We start from the raw sequence: 21,425 nt of genomic DNA, 5'->3' as shown, positions 1-21,425 counted from the left end.
CTTCCTCACTTTCTATGCACCTTCCTCTTTGAGACATGGCCTGTTTCACTGACCTGACATTTACAGAACTGGCGAGATGGGGCTAGAGACCACCAGGGGCCCTCCTGTTTCTCCCCCCAGTACTGTGCCAGTCTTCTCCCTGTGAGTGTGTGGGAGGGTTGGACTGGTCCTCACACTTACTTCATCCGTTTCAATTGTCTGTATCCATGGTGCTCTGCCCTCACCTCACTACACAGAACTACCCCCAGGACAGGACTCTGGAAACCTGTGCACAACGTTGCCACTAAGATCTCCTGGGACCCCACCCCTGCAGGCTCCTCACCTCTGCTCCGTGTTGAAGATGGCAAACACATGCTTGTTGGACATGAAGCCCTTCTCCACATCCCGGATTTTGAGGTTGTCCAGTGGCAGCATGTACTTCTTCTCTTTCTCCTGAGGAGAGAGGATAGAAGCCTCACCTGGGCTGACAGGGCAGAGCCTTCAATCACCTGAAAGCTACTTCCAACACCTGACTTGGTGTGATGAGAACTGCCATCCCCTTGCTCACTTGAATGTTCCTTAAAATTCCATGTCTCAATATGTCCAAGGCCTTTGTCCAGGATGTTTCTGTCCTAACACCCTACATGGCCTCCTCCTTGCCTTCTTTTTTTTTTTTTTTTGGTTTTTTCGAGACAGGGTTTCTCTGTGGCTTTGGAGCCTGTCCTGGAACTAGCTCTGTAGACCAGGCTGGTCTCGAACTCACAGAGATCCGCCTGCCTCTGCCTCCCGAGTGCTGGGATTAAAGGCGTGCGCCACCATCGCCCGGCTCCTCCTTGCCTTCTTAAGGTCTCTCAGCAGCTCCTAGATGGATGCTTGTCAATTCTGTTCCCCATCTAGAGAACACAAGCAGTGGGTGCTCAAACTGCTCAGCCCTAACTCCATTCCCAGGTGGTCCTCCCCACTTCTTGACAGAATCTGGTTCACACCACTGAGTTATGGTGACAATCCCACTCACAGGGAAGGAGTCTGAAGCACCGAGAGGCCACCTCAGGCGGCATACCTGGGAAGCTGGTGCCGGGGCACCAATGCCATAGAAATATCACTGGCTTTGTGAGTCACCGTCTCTCTTTCTTTATGCTTGGAATCAAGCCCAGGCTTTCGTGCATGCCAGGCAAGCACTACCACTGAAGCCAACCCAAGCCTTTTTTTTTTTTTTTTTTAATTTCTGGCGATGGAACCCAGGAATGCACTCACAGGTAAGCATTCCATTGCTGGGCCACTCAGGCAGCCCTCTTCTCATTTCAGACAGGGCTCACTAAGTTACCCAGAACCTCTTTAAGTTCCAATCCACCTGTCTCAGCCTCCCAAGTAGCAGCCATGATAGGTCTGAGCCAGCTAGCTTCTTTACAACTCCCAGTCACGTGACCAGCAGCAGTTCCCAAAGTCAAAGCCTCATCAATCCGCTCACAGAACTCTTCCTTTTACGTCTGCTCAGAGTGAGAGGCTGGCTGTCCAGGGACACAGTGCAGGGGCTCACTATGAAATCTATGTAAGGCTGCAGATAAAGTCAGCTCTCTGTGGGGACTTTCTGCACTATTTAGACTTAAAACGAAACAAAAACAAAGTCTCAACATAGCCCAAGCTAGCCTCCAACTTGCTATACAGCTGAGGATGACCTTGAATTCCTGATCCTCCTGCCTCTGCCTCCCAAGAGCTGCAATGAGTTACAGGCCCAAACTACCAATCACACCCAGGTCATGCAGTACTAGGATGAACCAGGCCCTGTGCACGCTAGGCAAAGCTCTAACAACTGAGCCCTAGCCTTAGACCTTCTCCTGGACATCTTCTCTGTGTGTGTGTGGTATATGCACATGATGGGGGAGAAGCGAGAAAATGCCTACTTTCTTCTTTTTTTTTTTTTTTTTTTTGGTTTTTCGAGACAGGGTTTCTCTGTGGCTTTGGAGCCTGTCCTGGAACTCACTCTTGTAGACCAGGCTGGCCTCGAACTCACAGAGATCCGTCTGCCTCTGCCTCCCGAGTGCTGGGATTACAGGCGTGTGCCACCACCGCCTGGCAAATGCCTACTTTCTTGAGGCAACATTATACTAAACCAGGAGCTAGGATGTCAGCCAGCAAACCCCAGCCATCCACTACAGAGCTGGGTGGGGTGTGATCTCGGTTCCCCATGCTGTAGTGTTATTCTTCTCCACATAGTTAGCCCCCCAGGCTCAACCTAGCTATCTTTTGTGACTCTTTCTCATGTTTCTGCGCTACCATAAAACCCTAGAAGAATTTTGGAATACCACCTCTGAATCTGTCAGCAGCTACAGTGCTGAAAGGGAAGGGTAGGGACCAGTTGAACACTACGAGTACCTGTGTTAAAGTCCACTCTGCCTTTCCAGGCTGTGTGCCTCAGGACAAACTGCTGCTCCTCTCTGTGCCCCTCTTCCTCACCTGTCTAAGGACTGCTGAGTCTTACCATGGGGAGGGTAGTACGGTTCTGGGTCCAGGTTTCCTGTTGCTGCTCTGGACTGACTCCCAGTTGGCCTCAGCAGCTCTGACTGCCTGACTGGAGCACGGCCAGGGGTCTAGCAAAGCTAGGGCCGTGTAGGGTGGAACACCCAACATATGCACTACATGCTGGGCCTCAAACAGGGAGGGCAGCCTTGAAGTCTGCCTGGTTATAAGACATGAAGTTGGGAATTTGAGGGCCTCTGAAGGGGCTCCTGTTTCCTGAGGGGTAACTCTGTGGCCTGCACCCTATGATGTCATGAGGCAGGAAGTCTCCCAACAGCAGGCCGGGGCCAAGTAACTGAGTCACAGACATCCAGGGCGCCACATCTGGAACTGTTTATATATGATCCGCCCAGGATCAGGAGGCTGCCATCTCACTCACATGCACATGCAAAAGCATGCTCATGCGCCTTGCTCAGACTGCACAACTGCACAGGGACCGCCTTCTGTGGTGCTGGCTATTGACTCCAGCCCTCCCCCAGCCTGCCTTCAGATTTCCTGAAAACCCCAACTTTCTCTAGATCTGAGCCAGTCACCCTGGCCTTGCCACGTCAGAAGAGCCCAGGTGCAAGGATGAATGGAGGACCCCAGAAGAAGTGAAGGCTCCTGTCCTGCACTGAACTGCCATCTCTGCCATCCCAGTGTTCAGACTAGCTGTTCAGCAGGCTGTGATATGTACAGTAGTCTGCACATTGGTTAGGCTGGGCTTGGGCCAGCAGCAGTGGGAACAGATCACCTGAGGTGAGTACCACCCTCTGTGCCACTGTCTACCACGGAAGATTCTGGAAGGAAGGAGGTGGGAAATGTAGCCCCAGAATTGAGGGCCCTGGGCTGGGAGGGATGTCCTGAGCTGAACTGAGCCTTTCTCCTTGCTTTCTTTTCAAGTGGCACTATTCTCCGTTTTTTGTTTTCTTTATTCCTAAAATAAAGAAAAGGTGCCATCTGGTCTTTACAGAAGGCTTGTCTACAAAGTGGTCTGCTTTTCACAGATGGATGCTACCTGCGATGCTGCGGGCCCTGGATTTCAGTTTGTTTTATCTTCAGCACACACACAGGGCTCCTTTCTTTTCACTGCTGTGGCCCTGCCACAGGACTGGTTTATAGTAGGCTTGAGTGCAGTCCTTCCCAGCGAGGGGAAGAAGCTCTCAGTATACATCTTGTCAGTTAGGCCCAGGGCTCTTCTGCAATGGCCTCTCCATGACAGGCCCCTGGAAAACCACATACATACTACTGGTCTGCCCATCTGTCAGGTTGCTTTTCTTAGAGTGCTGGAGCTAAAACGCAGAAACTCAACACTGGGGTGCCTCACCCTGGGGGCACAATCCCTGACAGTTTGATGAGCTACATAGAAAAGCTGGTCTGGTCCCGCAACTGGGCTCTCTAGGGAGCACTGCGCAGCCTGGCTCCCTGAAAGTCTTTGAGGCAGGGATCACCAAGCTCACAGATGCAGAGACAGGAACAGGGATAAATCCAATTATAGCAATAAGTGAAATAATTTTAAGAACAGAAAAAGGAGGTTGAAGAGATAGGTAGTTAGAAGCACAGACTGCTCTTTCAGAAGTTCGAGTCCCAGCCGGGCGGTGGTGGCGCACGCCTTTAATCCCAGCACTCAGGAGGCAGAGGCAGGCGGATCTCTGGGAGTTCGAGGCCAGCCTGGTCTACAAGAGCTAGTTCTGGGACAGGCACCAAAAGCTACAGAGAAACCCTGTCTTGAAAAACCAAAAAAAAAAAAAAAAGAAACAGAAAAGAGGAGGTAAAAAAAAAAAAAGAAAAGAAAAGAGGAAGTAAAACCCCACCACCTCAGTCAGCCACTGAGGAGCAACTGGATCTACACCAGTGGCCACTGGGAGGAGCCTGCAGTTTTAGAGGCTTCAGATACCAGAAATGTCCATGGTAGCTCACTGATAGAGTCCTTCAGGTTCTAGAATCATCCAGAAGTAAGCCTGTGGCCTTATGTGGAAAAGGGAAGCCAGGCATCATCACCAAACACCCCTGAATAAACACATCTGTCTTGGGTGCGGGAATGGCCTGAACTCAGGGCAGAGGTGTCCCTCAGAGAGCTGCCATTAAGTGTCTCCCCCCCAACAGGAACACTTCCTTATTCTGCGACATGAGGCTAGCCACCTTCCAAGGTAAGTTTCCTCACCTAGCTATGGCAGTGCCAATCCCAAGGTGGACTTGAGGACTTGTAAGATGGCTCAGTGGGGAAAGGGGCTGGCAGCCAATGCTACCCACCTGAGTCTGACTGGTAAGAGAGAGCACAAGTCTTGGAAGTTGCGTTCAGACTTCCATGTTCTCTGTCTCAATTGTGTACATACACTCACATAAATAAATGCAACACATTTAAAGTCTATAAAGAAATAGAGGAACATGTCTTCTGCATGTAGCTTTGTGTGGCCTTACCTAATCTGTGAGCCTGGCACGGGGTGAGGCCTTGTGGGCATGCAAGCTTTCTATCTTTTTTTTCTGTTTGTTTTTCAAGACAGGTTTCTCTTGTAAAAGGCCTGGTTGTCCTGGAACTCTCTGTAAGCCTTTAACTGACAGAGATCCTCCTGCCTCTGCCTTTTTAAAAAAAATTCCATTTATGTACATTTGCCTGCATAAGGGTGTCAGGTACCCTAGAACTGGAGTTATAGACTATTGTGAGCGGTCATGTGGGTACTAGGAATTGAACCCTGGTCCTCTATAAGAACAGATGGTGCTCGTAGCTGCTCAGCCATCTCTGCAGCCCCCTGCTTCTGCCTTCTGAGAATTAGGATTTAAAGGTGCATGCTGAAACTCCCCCTGCCTTTCAGTTGTCCGGCTGCCCAGTTCTACCTACTCCAACAAGTCTCCAGAGTGGGTCACCTCCATCTTCGTCCTCCCAAACCTCACAGCAAAAACCAGAGAAGCCTGGGGCTCAGTGGGTAGAGTGTCTCCTTAACACATACAAAGCCCTGAACTCCATTTTTGCCTCATAAGCCCAATGTGGTAGTGCATGCCTGTCATCCCAGCACAGGGAGGTTGAGGCAGGAGGACCACAGTGTCACCCTGAGCTACATAGTGAATTCAAATCCAGCCTGTGTTCTTTTTGTTTTGTTTTTTGGAAAAAAAAAAAAAAGACCAGAGAAGTCTGGCCTTGCCAGTGACAGTACCTATACCATTTCAGGGGCCAGGGCACCAGCTGGCCAGCTTCTAAGAAGGGACAATGAAATATACAGGAACAGGTTTTCTGTCACATGCGGCTCCACCATGCTTAAGTCCCAGCACCCCTTTGGTACACTGATGGTGAAGGGTCCCTCCTATATATATGGTGGCTAGAAGAGCCTACAGAGGTGATTGCGGATACAAACCACTGGAGTGCATGCTGGGAGCAGGGCCCTGTGTGAGACCTGGGACTAGATCTCCCCTCAGCTCCCTTAACAGTGGCGGAGAACTCAGGGTAGGATCCACCCTTAATAGAGAAGTGTATGCATGGTAAAGTTTCAGGGAAACAAGGCTACCCTTGAACTAGTACTGAAGGATGGGGCCGGGAACTCTTGATCCTGAGTGTTGGCATCAGAGACACGACCACCACGTCTGGTTCATGTGATGCTGAGTGAGGATGGAACCCAAGGTTTCATGTGTGCTAAGCAGGGATTCTACTGACTGAGCTATATCCCTCATCCGATTTTTTTCTCTTTCGTTTCTCTTTTGTGAAGGTCCTATGTACATCTGTATGTGTAGGCACACATATGTGCGCATATGGAAGCCAGACAACCACTTCAGGTATCATTTCTCAGGTGCTACCCTCTGGCTTTTTGAGACAGGCCTCTCATTTGCCTGGAATGTGCCAGCAGGCCCTGTGTCTGCCTTACCTGTTGAGACTATGAGCACACACTGCATAGGTTCTGGGATTGCAGTCAGGTCTTCTGTGGCAGGACAAGTATTTTCCCCACTGAACTGTCTGTTCCTGGGCCTTGAGACAGACTCTTCCTATGTAACCTGGACAGGTCTGGAAGTTACCACATATCCCAGGCTGCCTGTACTCCTTCTGAGTGTGGAGATTTCAGCATGTTACCATGCCTGACTGTAAACTCCCTTTCTCAAGTAACTGAAGGAACAAATGAGTGCTGGCAAAGGGAATTGGTTTTGGAATCACCTCCTTCTCTCACCTTATCAGGCCACCCTTGTCCCCAACTGCTCACCTCCTCATCCTTGTACCAAGACAGGGACTCAGCCGTCAGCACAAACCAGTACTCCTTGGAGCCGCCCTTCATCAAGCTGATATTGTTGATGGTCAGCCAGCCCCTGCGGATCACCTGGTGGGAAGAACTCATCTTAGCAGGGAGGACAGCTTTGTTGCCTCGTCCACCCCATGCCCCTCCCCAGAATGGATGGAAGCCTGGTTCTGTGGCAGGGTTACCTCCAGCCCCAAGCCAGATCCTAGCTCCTAATCAATCCATGTAATCCCAGCTGGGGATCAGACAGGCAGCTGGGACAGGGGTGGGGATGGATGGAGATACAGACAAATAGAAAGCAAATCACTAGCCCAGGGATAGAGCTGGGACCTAGAAGGCCCTCTGTGGTTAGAGTGATTTGAGTGACATGCAAAACGAAATGGACATCCTAGGAATGGCAAGGGCCTCAGGTCAGGGGGCTGGGACTAGGTCATAAGCAGTGTATATTAAGAACTGCACTTCCTTGGGTCAGACAAAGTAAGCAGAGATGCCTTGATGGAGAACCCACACCACGCGATGGCTGGCACTTCCTGGTGTTGATCCACAGAGGTGGCACCCTCACACAAGCTCTTCCATGTGCAGGTGACCAGTGCTAGGGACTATTTCCAGGGACCCTGAAAGGGTCAGCAGACTGGGACCATGTCCCAGCTAACTTCAAGCACAGCGAGTGTACTTTTCAATGCATGACAACTCAGGGGTCTGGGCTGGGAGACCTTCCATGGAAAGGGCTCATTGGGCCTTATCTGTCATCTGAATGGGGAACAGAAGCCAGGCCAGCATGGGGACTCACCTGACTACTAGGCGCAGGCAGACTGGGGGGGTCACGTTTTCATGTTCCCGTGATCTCTGGGACACGGAGGCACGTGTAGGCCTGAGCCCCCCACCTCCCGACCTGGGGATTCTGGGGGACAGCCGGAAGCATGCAGAGGTGACAACAGAGATGCATGGGACTGAGGTAGCACAGATGAGCCAGGCTGCAGAGCATGTGCTGTGCATAGCCATGGGTAGTTGGGGAGGCTGATGTCAGGGATCCCAGGTAAGATGGAGTTGGAGAACCTAAAACAGTCTGGGGCATGGAGTTGAGGCTTCCCCTTCCTTACCCTGTTGGCCTCCAAAGCCGCCACACCTAAACAGGGCCTGTGTGCACCTGCTCTGCTACAGTGGGTACATGCAGGCTCCAAGTTGCAGACCATGAAGGCTATAGCAGTCAGTAAAGTTTCAGGGACCCCTGTAAACCACTGAAGTCCCTTCTCGGGTTGGGAACAGCATAAGCTGCCACTTGGCATCCCTCATTCTCCCTGGGAGGTCAGGAGACCTCAGACTCCTAGAGTTGCCTGGAGGCCCAGGGAGGGCTCGATGTCCATGCTAGGAACAGAGTGACTGCCTCATACTGATTCATTCCAGAATGCCCTGGGCTCAGCTCTGGAGGTTCAGCATTCCACAAAAACCCTTGACCCCAGACCACCTAGGCTGGCGACCTACAGCTGTGTTCTGTCCTGCCAGCATGGTAGAGGCCCTTTCACTTAGACCAGAGCTCCCTGGGCTTAGCCTCAGTCTCCACATGTCAACCAAGGGAGAGAAACTGGGCTCAAGCTGCCACCGCACCCCAAGAATCTCACGTGGTAGGGTCTCTGTACTCCTGCATCAACAGGTGTGCCATCGTCCCTTGGAGGTCTGGCCCAGCTGCCTCCACTAAGGGTAAGAGCAGTCAGAGGGGCTGACTGGGCTTCAGGGCACATGGGCTGACAATAGGTCCCAAGGCACCCTTCCCTTCCAGCCCCCTGCCTGTGGGAACACCCTGTGCAGTCTGAGACAAAACCCTGCCCTATGAGTAGATACAGATTGACCCCAGGAAACAGAGAAGGCTGTGCCTCCTTATCTCCAAGGCAAACTGGGAACCCAGGTAATATAATAGTTCTACCCGAGGTTTTAGGATGATAAGGAAGCAGGGGAGAGGTGTGGCAACAGGAGAAGCAACTAAGGCTCCCATTTCTGGGGTACACAATGATAGGTATGCAGGCACACAGAAGAGAGAGGGCCCATCCTGGTGGCTTGGACAACAAGGTGAGCTCAGCAGGAGCCATGATGGTTTCCTCCCTGGGTGAAGATCACCTGGGAGACCAAGTATGGCTTGGGTACCCAGAGGCTATGACCAGTCTGGTCCATGGCCCTGTGACTGCACATGGCTTTGTGGCCAGAAGAATGGAATTAGGTAGGAACAATGGCTATCTGGGCTAGAGGGGAAAAGCAGTACTTGACTGATTTACTCATGGCCTGAGAATGACCTAGTCCCTGGCCCCTCTTCTCTAACACTGGCCCAGGCTTCAACCTTGACCCAGCCTGCTTTTGCCAGGACCCAGGCCCATCAAGGACTCACCACTGGCACAGAATTGGCTCAACCTTTACAAAGGCTCCAAACCCCAGGAATATCTTTGCAGAGGGTAGTGGTAGCAGCAGGAGAATATTCTGGAGAAAGGGGCCTGCCAGGGCTAGGGGCCAAGCTGCTAGCAGGGAGTACCTCCACCTAGAATCAGCTCTCAACAGAGCTAGGCCTCGCACCCTTCTGACACCCCAGCTCCCAGCCCTTGTGCAAAGGGAAGAAGTTACCCACAGTTAAGATGGCAAATACAGTATGCACCAACTGACTGATGGGAGCTGCCCAGAAGCACAGCAACAACGTGCTGGGATTAATTAGTGATGTCTGTCCCAGGCAATGGATAAGAACAGGGGAGAGTGGAACTGAACATCCACATGGATCATCCTACCTGCCACAGAGGCAGTAGGCTAGAGGTAATCTAATTATTTATGCCCGTCATGGGTACAGGAGTAGGATAGCACATGGAGAAATTAAAAAATTACAACAATCAGTCACAAGAGCTAGAGAATGGGGGAGTTGATGGTATGCATATTAAGAAAGAATGCCAGGACTGATTAGCAATGTCTGCCCCAGGCTCACTGTGGAGGAAAAATCACAGGAAGAAGTGTTGGATCACTTAGTCATGTCTGCCACAGGCATAGAAAGGGCAAATCTCCACATGTGGTAATAACACAGGCTCTGGTCAGTCAGTGATGTCTGCACAGAAGGCAGAAAGGATAAGGGTGGGCAGTGGCAAGAATGAATTCCAGCAGGATCTGAGCAAACTCTTCCATGGTTAGGAAGCTAAGGGGGGATGGAGGCTATATGTGAACTGCGTATTTGCCATCTCTCAACTATGGACACCAGGAGAACCTGTAGGAACCAGCCAGAGAAGTGTGCCTCCCAGAAAGCAATTGGTTAGTATTTTTGTGAGAGCAAAAGATACCCAGGACAAGAGGTCCAGTGACAGCAGTGACATGTGGCTCCCCGGTTAGTTCATTTTTTAGTTGTTTAAGTCGAAGGTGAAGGGTGGACCTCCTTTGCTACTAGATTCTCTAAGTTAGCTACCACACTAAGCAGGTACTTACCAAGATCTCCCCCTTTGAGAATGTAAAGTTAGGGTTGTGGGTCAATCAAGAAAGAATAGGAAGAAGAGAGATGGAAAGGACGTGAAGGGACAAAGAAAGAGTGGAAAAAGCACAATGACAGGAGAAAGAAGAGCAGAGGAACAAAAAACAGCAAAAGAAAAAAAATGACATGCTATTAATTATATTCATGGTGTTAATATTTAATTCATTATCTTCTTCAAAACAAAAAAAGCAACAACATATGTACTATCTATGGCAAGCGCAAAAAAAAAAAAAGAAAATTCAAAATCATGCAATTGTTATATTTCTCCCAAATCTCGCTCTAAATCGTGCAAGATACAACAGCACAGCACCCCACCCTCACTCCAGCCTGACATGGGAAGGGGGTTGGGGGACAGTAGCAGAAACTGGACAGAAAAAGCCCAACCAGACATATAATACTGGTATTTATGAAGCCATTCATAAATATACAAGGCCTCTGAAGCTGGGGTAAGATATAAAGGAAACTTGGGGGTTTCCAGGTATGGATCAAACCACCTCCATCCTTCCTGAGCTGCCTATGGCATGTTCCATGGCGTCTACCTACCTGATTCGTTCCTGGGGCCAAGAGTTAGGAAACACAATCTGCTTGCATACTCCTCGGGGTAATTGCTACACATTCTCCTACTTTGAGGGTCAACTCTAACTTTTACCTTAGATGTCAGATGAAGCCTCTGGGTGTTGGAATTTGGTCTCTAAGCCCTGTGGGAGCCATAGCCCTAACAGCTGTGTGGGCCAGAGGCTGACAGAGTGAGTGGCCACTCAAGTGTCAGTTCTCGTATCAAGTGCTATAATGAGGGTTCAGTGTGTTTCTATCCCCAGAAGGGAATGACGGCTGAGGCAGGGGAGCTACCTGATTGGGTATGGCCCTCTTCTTGTTCAGCTGCGTGCTCCTCTGCTGGGCACTGTAACAGAAACAGAAGGCATGTTCAGATGAGATGCGGGAGGAGGCAAACAGAGACCCCAGTAGCCCAGGCTGGGGTGTTTTCCCTAGGAGCACACTGACCCATTAAAGCTAGAGGCAAGGACGTGGCCCCTATATGCAGAGGACACCTAGAGTACATGAAACAAGAATAATATATTTGCCTAACCCTAGCTTCTAGAACCTTCTCACGGCCACTCTAGAAGCACCAGCTATTTCCCACAAGTCACTGGGAAGTTAAAGCTTCAAAGAGAAGGTGTAAGACGCAGGGGAAATGGGACAGGGAGCTGGCTCCAGGGGAACCTGAGCACAACATACCATGCTCTCTTCCCACCCATGTCTACATCAGTCTGGAAATGGCTCTCATGATAAACCCTGACTCTGGGGTTCACACTGGCCAAAGAGGCTGGCTAGAAGGGCCTGACTCAAGCCAGAGACGTGGAGGAGGTCTCTGCATGTTCTCTCATCAATAGTCACACTCTCTACCCTCACTTTTTAAAGGGGATTACAGCAGACCAAACGCAAGACCTCATATATGCTGGGCGAGCTCTCCCTCACGGATGCACAGCAATTCTAGCTCCCTTTTCCTCTCTCTTCCTCCGCCCCCCCTTACAGGGTCTCACTAAGTAACCCTGGCTGTCCTGAATCTCACTATGTAGACCAGGTTGGCCAGTAACTGATTGAGATCTGCCTGCCTCAGCCTCTCAAGTGCTGGGACTGTGCACTATCAGGCTTATGATCTGTCTTGAGATAGGGCCTCGAGTAGCCCAGGCTGGCCTCAAACCCCACACGTAGCCTAGGATGACCTTGACTCCTGATCCTCTTGCCTTTACCAATCTAGTGCCTCTATACCTGTTTATGAGGGGCCGGGGATGGAGCACAGGTCTTTGTGTATGTCAGGTAAGCACTCTACACCCGGTCCCTCTAGGCAGGCAATTCTAGTTCCCTCTCCACACTGGCTTTCATTTATGCACTGCTCTAACATTGTATAACCACCTGAGAACAACTGTGTCCTGTCACTTCTCTGTTGTATTTTCTCAAAAAAACAAAAAAAAAAACCCAAAACAAACATACAAAAAAACAAAAAACAAACAAAAAAAAACAAAGAAAGAAAGAAAGAAAAAGAATAAAGATCCTGGACAGAGATGGCACACACCTTTAATCCCAGCACTCAGGAGGCAGAGACTGGTGGTTCTCTGTGAGTTCAAGGATAGCCTGCCTGGTCTACAGAGTGAGTTCCAGGACTGTTACACAGAAAAACACTGTCTTGAAAAACAAACAACAACAAAAATAACTCCCCCAAACAAAAAAAGATGTGTGTGTGTACCACATATGTGCAGGTGCCCCTGGAGGCAGAAGCCAGAGGCATTGATTGGATCCCCTGGAGCTGAGGTTGCAGGTGGTTGTGAGCTACCTGAAGTGGGCTCTGGGAAGAGCCCAGGTCCTCTGTAGAAGCAGCCAGTGCTCTTGACCACTGTGCCCTGTCTCCAGCCTCATCTTACAGCTTTAGTTGTAAGACTGCAGAAGATACCAACAGCAACACAGCTTGCTTCACTCCCCGCTGGCTGCTCTGAGACTGCCTACAGTGCAGGCCAGCTGAGTCTCAAGTGGCAGTTAAGGGAGTGCAGGCTAGCAACCCCAGCAAGTGGGAAGCTAAGGTGGGCAGAGCACGAATCTGAAACTAGCCAGGGTTACCTAATGAGGTCAGGTGGCCTACACTCGGAGCCTGGAACCCACAACAAAGTTTTCAGGCAGCTGCTGGACAGGGTGAGTGCATTTGGAGGAGATGGGCTCCTTATTCTAGATTGTTAAGGACTGGAAAACTAAGAACTGATGTAGAATCCCACCCAGTGCTCATCCTAACACTATCACCCCAGGACTTGTTTTATTTTAAAACTTTTCTTAATTTTTTTGGGAGACACGCCATTGTGAATGTGGAGCTCTAACTAGTCACATGTTTGTACACCACGCACTTTTATCTGCTAAGCCATCTTATTGGCCCTATTTTTTTTATTTTTTTTATTTTTAAAGAAAGGTCTCTTATGGTCCTGGCTGGCTTCTAACTCAGATATATAGCAAAGGTGACTCTGAGCTGATCACCCTGTCTCTTGGGTGGGATGATAGGTGTGTGCTATCATGTCCCTTTGATCTGGTGCTGGACTGGCTGTATGCTAAGCAAGTGCTCTACCAAGCAGGTCACGTTAGCAGCCCTCAGGGCTTTTCTTCTGGGGTCTAGGACATGAAACAAAGGAAGGAGGTGGGACATCTCACACAAAGGAGTAAGTAAGCCATCACTCACAGCAAGACTGTGTGATGACAAGGACCCTGATGTAACGTATCTGAATTGTATTGTGGCTCCTTTAAACAGCAGCAAAGACAGTGACACCTTTCCCTGGCCCTAATCAGAGACTTCGGGTACCATGGCAAGTAATCTAAATTCTTCTCCTCAGCCTACTTCCTCGGAAGGGTCTCTCCAGGTCCCTCATGCTTTTTGTTACTATCCTCAACTACCCACTCACTCCCTAATCTGTGTGCCCTATAGGGACAGCCACTTTGGGGTCTTACCCACTGTTCTCTTCACAGACCTGGGTGGGGCCCTGTCTCAAAGAGTGGCTCTGCTGTAATCCAGGGGCTCCTGGAACATCCCCAACAAGCTTGAGGCCTCCCAGGGAGTGCACCCCAGGTCACACACCAGGGAAAAAGGCACACAGCAGGCAATACCCACCCTGTGACCAGCTCCTCAGTATAGTAACAGCTGGGTAAGTGGGAAGGCCCCGGAATCCAGAGAAAGAAGTGAAGAGGTCAAAGGAAAAACAGGAGAAATTGTGAGAAGGAACTGTGGATGAAGTGTGAGAAGCAGAGACATTGAGGTGAGGAAACCGGCAGCAACCAATCAGTGGGGCACTTGCTGTCCATGCACAGCTGGGAGAACAAGATTTAAAGAGGCTGCACCCCCAGCACATGGTGCAACCCACACCAGGGAAGAAATGGCCCAGCTAGGGCCCTGGGCTATATGTCATTCCTTCACTCACTTCACTCAGCTGCCCTGTGCCCGGCCCACAACAGATGTTTCATCAACTCTGCCTGGAGCACCAACCTAGAAGGCTCTCCCTGTCAAGAGGTCTCCAGAACCCTAAAGTCAGGCCCCACAGCCCCCCCACAGGAAGACCCTCTGGACTTCCAGGAGTCCTGAACATACTGTCCTTGTCTGTGTCTGCACAGGAAATTCCTGTGGGCAGGCAGGAAGACCTGGCTGGGCCTGGAGTGAAAGTACACCAGTCGCACAGACAGACACAAGCGAGATGGTCTTTGCTGTGTGCTGGTGTCTTATTAACCACAGGGAAGAGAAGCCGCATGACCCACCAGAACACCCCCAGTGGCACTCAAGTCTGCCAGCTGGTCCAGTGGTAATGGCTGACCCAGGGTCAATACGCCAGATACCATGCCTGATTATGTGGTCTATCCCATGGCCGTGTGCATGCTAGGCAAGTGTGCTAACAATGGAGACAAATTCCCAGCCCAAGGTTCTGGTTTTAAATCTACAGTACATATGTGGAAAGCAGAGTGTGTGAGGTGCTCTGAATATGGAAAGGTCAGGAGTCAGGTGTGTATTGGCCAATGAAAGGTTCTGAGAAGTCTTGCAGGGGTGTGAACCTGGCTGGATGCCCCCTTCCCTAAGAATGAGCACAGAACCCCCACGTTGACCCTGAGATATCCACAGGTAGACTGCTGGGTGAAGACACTGTGACAAAGTCATGATTAGCCACCAAAAGTTTTAAGACACTCTCAAATGACTCTGCACTTCGCCCAGCATTCCCACCAGCTGGACAGACACTCTGGTGCCGCCCCTGTGTCACTGGCTGTGTAAGTACATACTTGGCAAATCCAATGAAGTCTTCATGGTTCGTGTTGATGTAGGACTGCTCAATGTCAATCAGAAGAAGAATCTAGAGGGAAGCAGCGGTGGTTGTGAGTATAGAGTACAGAACAGCAAGGAAGGCAGCACACACACGCGCGCACACACACACACACAAATGCACACGTGCAAGCACGCACACACCAGCAGAGGGCAGCAGACACACTTGCTGCATTCCCACAGCCCTCCTAGGCAGGAGCTCAGTAGGAAGGCTGGATCACCAGGACAAGGGTGGGAAGAGCCCCACAGGAAGACTGGGCTAAGGGGACAGTATCTGGTAGCCCAATGTGGTAGTCATGGGTACAGTCTGATCACAAGAACTGGTATCTACCTTTGGCCCCAGACTGGGGCCTAATGTTACTAAATTATGGAAGTGGATTGGGTTCATTTTCTTCTTTCTTTTTCTTTTCTATTGGTATTGCTGGGATTGGAGTCAGGACTTTCCCTACACATATGCTAGACGAGCACTCTACCAGCTTCCAATCACAATGCACTACGACTTCAGACTCGCCTTTGATCTCATCAGTGCTACTTTCAAATGGAAAAGCACATGCTTGCTTGCAGCACACCTTCATGGCAATGTGTATATATTATATTGAACAAGAAATGGCGTGGACTGCACGGTGACCACTGCTGCTGGGCAAAGTTCCAGAATTTCCACATTGCAGACCACCCTTCTCCGCATCTTTTACTTTCACTTTCTTTTTGGGGGGGTGTTTTGAGAGAGGGTTTCTCTTGTGGGACAGTCCTAGCTGTCCTGAAAATAGCTTTTGTAGACCAGGCTGGCCTTGACCTCACAGAGATCCTCCTACCTGTCTCCCATTAAATGTGTGCACCACTACCACGTGGCTCTACTTTCATTTTCAATGATTCTCAATATTAATGCATTTCCCTTTAGGAAATTTTGTGCAGGCTTTAGGAAAGGATAAAAATATGTACAATGGTAACCTCTCTATAAACAAAGTAATACTTACCAAGAATTCCATTGTGCCCTTCTAATTAATTTCACCAAGAACAGCAATGTTAGAGATTTACCAGACAAAGCTGATCCCAGGGATAAAATGCCTACAGTCCAGATCCAGAGCCCATGAAGAGCAAGAGTTCAGTTAGTAAGTATAGAGAACTCAGGATGGCATGGTATGATGGGAAAAGAGGAAGATAGCAGGATCGTCCCTTTTGGGAGCATTATGAGGGGAGCAAGCCTACATAGTAAGATTAAAAAATTGTAGAACAGTGTCTGGTCCCCAGAAGAAGTCCTTTTCCCAAGGTCAGTCATTTGGATAAGTGTCTCCATTGTGGGAAGCAGTGTTTCTGCTTCCTAAAGCAGTGATTTTCTTTATCTCTGGCAAAAGGAACATACGACCCTTTCATTAACATGTGACTGGTGCCAATGTCAATGCTAGATTTCTTTTTTTTCAATATTTATTTATTTAGTATACAATGTTCTGTCTGTATGCCTACGGACCAGAAGAGGGCGCCAGACCTCATTACAGATGGTTGTGAGCCACCATGTGGTTGCTGGGAATTGAACTCAGAACCTTTGGAAGAGCAGGCAATGCTCTTAACCACTGAGCCATCTCTCCAGCTCCAATGCTAGATTTCTTAATCCCAGATCTCAAGCCACACCTCAGCTCACATGCCCCCATAGGGTATATAATACTGTGCTTTTTCCCCTCCATGTTGGGGAAATGCTGTTGATAGCCATCTCAATTCATCCTTAGGCCATGTCCATCCTGTGTCAGCCCCCACCATCACCTACCTACTCCATACATCTCCTCTGGGCCTTCAACTCCCACCCAAAGCAGGTCTTTGGCAAAAACCAAACATTCTGAATTTAAGCCAGCCAGGGTAATGCGTTACTCTGTTTTCTTTTCTTTGCTTTTCTTTCTTTGCTTTTCTTTCTTTCTTTCCTTTTTTCTTTCCTTCCCTTTCCTTTTCCTCCCTCCCTTCCTCCCTTCCTCCCTCCCTCCTTTCTCTCTCTCTCTCTCTTTTTTTTTTTTGGATTTTTGAGACAAGGTTTCTCCGTAGCTTTTTGGTTCCTGTCCTGGAACTAGCTCTTGTAGACCAAGCTGGCCTCGAACTCACAGAGATCCACCTGCCTCTGCCTCCCGAGTGCTGGGATTAAAGGCGTGCGCCACCATCGCCCGGCTCTTTTTTGTTTTTTGAGACAAGGTTTCCCTGAATAGCTGTGGCTGTCCAAGAACTCACTCTGTAGACCAGGCTGTCCTTGAACTCAGAGATTCAGAGAGCCACCTGCCTCTGCCTCCCAAGTGCTGGGATTAAAAAATGTGCGTCAGCACATCTGGCTCACACGTAGCTCTGTTTTCAACACACTCACATAAAGTTAAAGGTAAGGCTGGGAGCTGGGGGATGCTGAGTGGATACAAGCATTTGCTGCTCCTCTAGAGGACCCAGGTTCAATTCCCAACACCCACAAGGTGGCTCACAATTGTCTATAACTCCAGTTCCAGGAGATATGATGCCCTCTTCTAGCCTCCACAGGCACCTGGCAGGCATGTGGTACACTTAACACGTAGACAAAATATTCATTCCCATCAAAAAAAAAAAAAAAAGATGGACTGGGGCTATGGTTCAGTGGTACGTAGAGCACTTGCCTGGCATGAGGATAGACCCCAGCAACATACGTACTAAGAACCCAATCACACTTGCAGGAGCCCCTGCTTGTGTACGTGCACCCACCCACCCCTGGGAAGGCTGCATTCTCAAATCTTCAGAAAGTCCACTGCCAAACCCATTTCAGCCCTGTGTGTGGGATGCTCCTGGTCCTAGTTTGCACAGGCTGAGGTTGCTCCATAGACATCACTGGCTCAGGCAGCGTTCCACCCTAGTCTCTATTAAGAACAGCCAGGCTGTCTGGGGAGAGAGACTCTAGTTCCCCCAAAGGTTACCTCTAGGTCCTCACTGATAAGCAAGAAAAAATACACAGAGCTGAGAGGCTGTTGGGGAGGGCTGAGTGTTGTGCACAGAGTCCTTGGAGCTGGCTCTATAAGGCCTGCATGTTGTCATTGCACAGCTCAGTGTCCACAGAGGGATACCAGGGCTGTGTGCACTGGACAGACGGCAGCAGCCTAGAAGTGCTCATGCTTTCTGGTGGTGTATTATTTTGACTTTCTGCTTGTTTTCTTTGGAGACAGGGTCTCATGGAGCCCAAGATGGCCTCTAACTCACCATGTAGAAAAGAAAGACCTTCAATTCCTGATTCTCCTGCCTCTACCTCCTGAGCAATCTCACATGCACCGTCATGTGGTGCTGTGAGGTGATTCATGAGGTGCTGGGGATGGGTTGTGGAATAATCTTTTTGTATGCCATGAAGATATGTCACTTGGATTGGTTTAATAAAAAGCTGCCAATAGCTAGGCAGGATTTTCCCAGAGATGACGCTGGGAAGAAGGGCAGAGATGGGAAGACTCGCGAGCCAGAGACAGGACAGCAGCATGGGCAGTACAGAGTAAAAGTAATACAGTAATATGAGGTAGAAAGTAAATGAATAGAAATGGATTAATTTAAGCCTAAGATAAATTATTAAATTATTAAGCCGAGCTTTCATAATGAATAAGTCTTCATGCTGTGATTAGGAGCTGGAGGAGGACAGAAAACCCGCTTACAGCCCAGGGTTTTGTGAATGCTGGATGGGTTGCCCTTGTGTTGTTTCAGGACGTTTTCACTGTGGTTTCACTGTGTAATGTAGACTGTCCAGCCTGAACTCTTGACTGTCCTGCTTCAGACTCTCTACTGTAACGACGGGTATCTGCACTAAACCCACATCTCCCAGGCCACAGAAGCTAATCTAAGAGCCCCCGTGCTAAATGAAGATTTAAGGACAATTCTTTGGATCAATGGTGAAGGTGCTGCAGGGACAATCTTACCAGAGTAATAAGCAGACACAATATGGATACCTGTACTAGTTTAAGCACCTGTAACGAGGCCCCATAATTATATTTATATGCATGAGACCAGCATGTATTGTCTGTCTGTTCACCAAGTGCATGCCTGGGGCTTGCTACATCAGAAGTAGGTATTAGACCTCTGGAACTGGAGTCATTGATGGTTTTGAGCCAACATGTGGGTGCTGGGAACAAAATCTGGGTCCGTCTGACCATGTAACCACTGAGGCATCTCTCCAGCCCTGCACCTGAAGGATTAATGACAGCCCAGGGTATGGAAAGGGACAGCAGAGATTCTGCTGCAGAGGGGCAGCAAGCCTGCAGGTCCACTTTCCTCCAGAGAGTTCTAGTCATCTTCTGGCAGTCAAGGGAAGCCCTAAAAGTGTGTAGTATATTCACCAGAGAAAATACCCCCAACAATGGAGAAAGTCAACCATGGCCACCACAGACAACACATGGACCCTACACATTGGATCAGAGTTGGAAATCAGAGTCCCATGGTATCTCGCCAAAGCACTGTGGGAAAAGACCCTGGCAAACAAGAAACCACCTTGGTCTTTAAAAAAATGAACAAAGATTTAGTCACATCACAGAGCAATCTAATCTGTAGCTGGACAAAGACATGAACAATCACGGTGGGAGACGGCTCAGTATGTGATGGGGCGGCCAGGATACAGGCTGGGCATGGGATGGTGGAGACTGATGAATTTTTTTTATTAATTAATTTATTTATTAAAGATTTCTGCCTCCTCCTCACCACCGCCTCCCATTTCCCTCCCCCTCTGATGAATCTTTTTTAGGTGGGAGTGTGGGACACAAAATCTCGTGCAGCCCAGACTGGTGGGCTTGAACTCAGTGTGAGTTTCTGATCCTCCTGCCTCCAGCTCCCTTGTGGTAGGATGACAACAGTGTACAATCACAACCTGCTTACAGGGTGCTAGGCAAGTGCTACACCAACAGAGTCATGATCTAGCCTTGGAATGCATCTTTGGGGCTGGTAAGATGGTTCAGCAAGTGAAGAGGCTTGCCTTGTAAGTCTGGTGACCTACATTTGACAACTTCTACATAAAGAAAGAAGGAGCCCAACTTCTTGGAGATGTCCTCTGGCCTCCACATGCATGCTGTGGAAAACTCATTTGAAATGAATAATTATAATAAAAAAACCTCACAGAACTATACTCTCAATTTTCCAACACGTGAACAGATGAGGAAAAGGAAAGAGTAAATTGGTACATTACCTGGTCCTTGGTTCTCCCCTCTCGCTCCCTGATATAGGTGGTGACAATTCGCTCTGTCTCCTCTCGCAACCGGGGGTAGGAACTGAGCTGAGGGACAAGTGGAAGGGCTGAGCTGGCAAGGTCTCCATGGCCAGGCCAGAGAGAAACAAACCGAGTACAAGGATAAACAGGGAAAGAAATGAGGGGCCACCAGGTCCCCGCTTTGCTCTTGTTTCCCAGCTTCTCAGCTGAGAGACAAGGGCAGGCCAGTCAGGGGCAAGTGGAGTGAAAAAGGGGAGAGGGTGGCAGTGCATGCTGAGAGCCGCTTTGCAAAGTCAGCAAACGGGTGAAAAGTGGCAGAGAAATGAGTGACATGCTTTTGTCACCCAGAGGTGCCAGACATCCCCCTCCCGCCCAGCATTAAGTGCAGGCAGGACAAACTAATGGCCTTCACTGAGCATTCAAATGAGCATGGTGCCCTGCTCCAGGATAACAGAGACAGCATCTGGGCCATCGAGCTCAGGGAACCCTTTGCTGGAAACTGTCTCCTGATCACTATGAATTTGGCACCCATATGGGCAACCTTCAAACCCCCTTCTGGGATAGTGAATGATCTGAGCCACGCGTGTGAGGAAGCTACATCTTCCCCAGTTGGTGAGAGATGCTGCTAATGCACCATAAGGCAGGAACATGCAGGTGCTCATATTAGGGCAAGGGGGTGGGACCTAGGAATAGGAACTGCTTCACAAATGGGACTGTGCTTGGACATGCCAAAGGTAACTGGACCCCAGAACTGAAAAGGTGGGGATGGTGACAAGTGTGCTTAGCAGGGGTTCCCTCCAGCAGGACTGTCCAGATGCTCAGGGCTGATGCCAGTGAAGAAATGGTGAGGTGGGAACTGATGAGGGACAGGAGGAGCAAGGCCTGTTACCTTCTCAGCACACTTTTTAATGACCGTGGCTAGCTCCGACACCACCAGGTCAACACACTTCAAACTTGGCTCTTTGAGTTTTACAAGCTGTTTTTTCACGATGGCTTCAAAGGCCATGTCGGGGGTGAAGAGCCCCGTCCTGGGTCATGTGGAGAAGGGCGGGACGAGGTTGAGAGACACCCAGGGGTAGTGCAGGCCACACGCACAAATGCACACACAGGACAAGAGATGGGGGGAGAGAGAGAGAGAGAGAGAGAGAGAGAGAGAGAGAGAGAGAGAGACCATTCCACATCACACATATGTGAAAAACAGAGGACAACATTGGAAAAGCCTACACCCATGTATGTCTTGGAAGCTGC

The 21,425-nt window shown here is 49.6% G+C and overlaps 1 protein-coding gene across 10 annotated transcripts in view; it reads right to left on the bottom strand.

The window, feature by feature from the left end:
- Dnm2 (dynamin 2) overlaps positions 1-21,425 on the bottom strand; it is a 91,339-nt gene that overhangs the window by 7,797 nt on the left and 62,117 nt on the right. For 3 of the 10 annotated variants that reach the window (XM_013346249.2, XM_005346901.2, XM_005346902.2), the window contains exons 10-16: positions 21,067-21,205; positions 20,157-20,243; positions 14,974-15,044; positions 11,029-11,080; positions 10,137-10,148; positions 6,660-6,773; positions 323-432 (exon numbers count right to left, since the gene is read on the bottom strand). In XM_013346249.2, the coding sequence (XP_013201703.1) occupies positions 323-432; positions 6,660-6,773; positions 10,137-10,148; positions 11,029-11,080; positions 14,974-15,044; positions 20,157-20,243; positions 21,067-21,205 (585 nt within the window). The remainder of the gene's footprint in view (positions 1-322; positions 433-6,659; positions 6,774-10,136; positions 10,149-11,028; positions 11,081-14,973; positions 15,045-20,156; positions 20,244-21,066; positions 21,206-21,425) is intronic. The other 7 variants (XM_005346907.2, XM_005346900.2, XM_005346903.2 and 4 more) reach the window with 3 other exon arrangements.

Source organism: Microtus ochrogaster, chromosome 5 (genome assembly GCF_000317375.1).
Source record: "Microtus ochrogaster isolate Prairie Vole_2 chromosome 5, MicOch1.0, whole genome shotgun sequence".
NCBI classification, from domain to species: Eukaryota; Metazoa; Chordata; class Mammalia; order Rodentia; family Cricetidae; genus Microtus; species Microtus ochrogaster.
Note: the sequence above shows the minus strand (reverse complement) of the source record. Positions and strands in the feature narration are given on the sequence as shown.